The sequence below is a fragment of the Echinops telfairi genome, unplaced genomic scaffold, assembly GCF_000313985.2.
Source record: "Echinops telfairi isolate 266 unplaced genomic scaffold, ASM31398v2 ScPeMD7_10;HRSCAF=50, whole genome shotgun sequence".
Classification (NCBI taxonomy): domain Eukaryota; kingdom Metazoa; phylum Chordata; class Mammalia; order Afrosoricida; family Tenrecidae; genus Echinops; species Echinops telfairi.
In genome coordinates, this window is record NW_022103907.1 from 14,700,131 (window position 1) to 14,703,019 (window position 2,889).

At 38.6% G+C, this 2,889-nt stretch overlaps 1 protein-coding gene across 5 annotated transcripts in view; it reads right to left on the reverse strand.

The window, feature by feature from the left end:
* Positions 1 to 2,889, reverse strand: part of SLC8A1 (solute carrier family 8 member A1) — a 445,070-nt gene that overhangs the window by 424,140 nt on the left and 18,041 nt on the right. Inside the window, exon 2 of one of the 5 annotated variants that reach the window (XM_045287004.1) lies at positions 564 to 666. The exons of the other annotated variants lie outside the window; for them this stretch is intronic. Within the exon in view, the coding sequence (XP_045142939.1) occupies positions 564 to 604 (41 nt within the window). The 5' untranslated portion in view covers positions 605 to 666. The remainder of the gene's footprint in view (positions 1 to 563; positions 667 to 2,889) is intronic. 5 annotated transcript variants of the gene reach the window in all.

A 2,889-nucleotide genomic window follows, 5' to 3' on the forward strand; every position in this document is an offset into this window, starting at 1 on the left:
CCAGAACCAACCCCCGAGTCTGACTCATGGTAGGCCTGCACATGTCAGAGGAGTACTGTGCTACACGGGAGTTCAAGGCTGCGGCCTTTTAAAACAGTCACCAGGCCTTGCTTTAGAAGGGCCTCTGGGTGAGTCTGAAGCACCTATCTTTCAGTTTGTACAACATGGCTTCAAAAGTTTTGGGGAAATTCCATAATTCCATTTATCTGTGAATTTGTTCAGTCTTCTCTTAGTTGACTGCTAAATAGATGTCACGGTCCAGAGACTCTATACATAATCAGTGAGATGTATCAGTCCTGTCTCTGGGTCAGCATCTCTGTTGGCTATTGCGTCAACCCTAGGGGATTACCAGGGCACCAGTTTTACATGCAGGACCCTACATAGAGAACAAGAGAAATCTCCCTGAGGGGATGCCTTGTAGTTAATCTATTCAAGATGCAAAATTAGAAATTTAAGATCAGTCTGCTCAATTTCACCCTCTATAGAATAAGAATAATCTTTACCTTAAATCCTTCTGAGCTTAAATTGGATTATGTGGGCCTCATCAGCCCCAAAGGCCTTACCTATATCTTGCGTCTGTGTGTGCAAACACACACACAACCATCGGCTTGTATTAGGCTGACTGGGAAATGTAGATGAGGAGAAGCATCAGAGACGGACTCCTCCCTGGGTGGGAACAAGGTAGAGAAGAGTCAAAGGGTCTCTCTTCCCAGGATATCAGTTCTGTGCCCTTTCACTAGCTGAACTATCTCTGCACACACTTCTGGCATCTAGCGTTGTGCCTTTAAGATTTCAGAGCAGGTTTTTTGTGGTTGTTTTTTTTAACACTGCTGATGAAGGATGATGAAAGGGGAAGTGGGGGGGCTCGGTTTCACTTTCCTTTGAGATGATGATGGGAGAGAGGAAAAGGGGGGCATTGCTCAAGGGCGACAGAGCAGAGCAGAGGAGTTCTTTGCTCTGCCTTGAGACAGATGCAGTCCTCAAACGTAAGCCATGACATGCTTCCTGTCAGCCTTTGAAGATACTGGGCAGAGATCACAATGGATATTGGTAGGATTTGGCCATAACAATAATCTGAGAAGTTTAACCCAAGAGATATTTTGGGAAAACCTTGTGAAGTTCATACAGTATCACCCATATAAAAAACTACTTCTCAGATCCTACAGTCCAAGGGCAAGTGAGGAAGCTCACGAACATGGACGCAGTAATACACTTCTGACGTTTCCTCACTGTGGCACCAAACACACATTTCCAACAAAACAAAAACGACCACGAAAAAGCAAATTGTTTTTCCTCTCTAAGGACACGTCTGTGAGAACTCTAATGACAGTAAATATGTGTTAGTTTTTCTTCCACCAGGATACTGGGGAAATGCGTTGGATATTTTACTTATACCCCACCCCCCATCCCAAATACATATCACCTAAATAGCATCAATCACTCAGAATATGCAATTATATATTTATGAAGGCAGATCCACTCTGCTTGACTTGAATACATGTGGCTCATTAGAAAAATGGCAAGATGATGTGGTTTTGTTGTTATTGTTTTAGCCTTTGGCTATTAATATGGATTCTAAAAAGAAACTCTAAAGTATCAAAAGTTAGTGAGCACTGAATAATTGTGTTTTGAAGTTTTCTGATCTTCATTTATTCCTAATTTCACATGCTCTAATAGTTTATTTTTCCCAATCTTCCACTCATATGTGGATTAATAAAAGCTATGCTTCTTTTTGTAAATACAGATTTATTAATTTAGTCTAGAATGATTAGGATCTGCGAGATACCTAGCATTCTACTACGTTTTGAGGATACAATGATGAGAACCTTGCAAGCAGCTAGTGAATGTTAAATAAATGAAAATTGTATGTACATGCTAAAGTTGAGTATAACATACTATTGTTTTATGATTATGTGGGGCATGGGGAGTAGTGGGTTTGAGCCCTGGTGGCATAGGTACTAATTGCAAGTTCAGCAGTTTGAATCTACCAGCAGAAACATAAGGCGCCTGTGAAGATTTAAAGTCTTGGTAACCCAAATGAGGCATTGTTATTCTGTTTTAAAGGGGCATTATGAGGTAGAATCGACTTAATGGCATGGAGTTGGTTCTCTGTTTAGTTTTGGTTTTGAATGAGATACTATGGGGCCAAATATACCAATAATTGTGAGAATTACTTGTGGCTCGAGAACATTTTGCTGTGTTTCATAAAATTAAATGTATTTTTTGCTCAGTTAGACATACAGTTTTGCTCTATAATTTTTGATTAAATGATATGAATTGGAACCAACTTGATGAGAACTAATAGCAGAAATGACACTCAGACAATCAATCAGGAATGCTTTCAAGAATTAAGCATACTCAACATAGAAGATTTTTGCTGTTAGTTTGACAAAACTAGTGCTTTCAAAATATTAATAACTGAAAAGGTTCAAAAATATAAAGCACAGTTAAATTTTTTGATGAATTACATCTAGTTGGAACATACTGGCAGAGACATTAATCATGCTACTGAGAAGAGTGTGTATTAAGCTAGAGAGAGAAGAAGAAAATTTACAATTCAGGCACAGTGAGGAGTTGATAAGAACTGTTTTTGCAATTCTTGAAAACTTGAAAACTCTGCTATTCATAGTTCCTCCTACTAAACATATCTTTTTTAAATATAAAAAGATGAGAGAGAAAAGGAGAGAATATTGAAACAAATAATTTCCCTTTTGAAGGTATAAGTCTCAAAGGCAACCTACACAAGACAGATCCTCTTTATATAAAAAAGGAAGAGGTTTCCCAACACAAAACCTTGGCGTAAAATTTATTTAACAGTTCTGAAGGAACTTTTAGTGTCACATAATTCAAGCCCTTATTTTATAGTCCACACAGAGCTCACATAAGGGC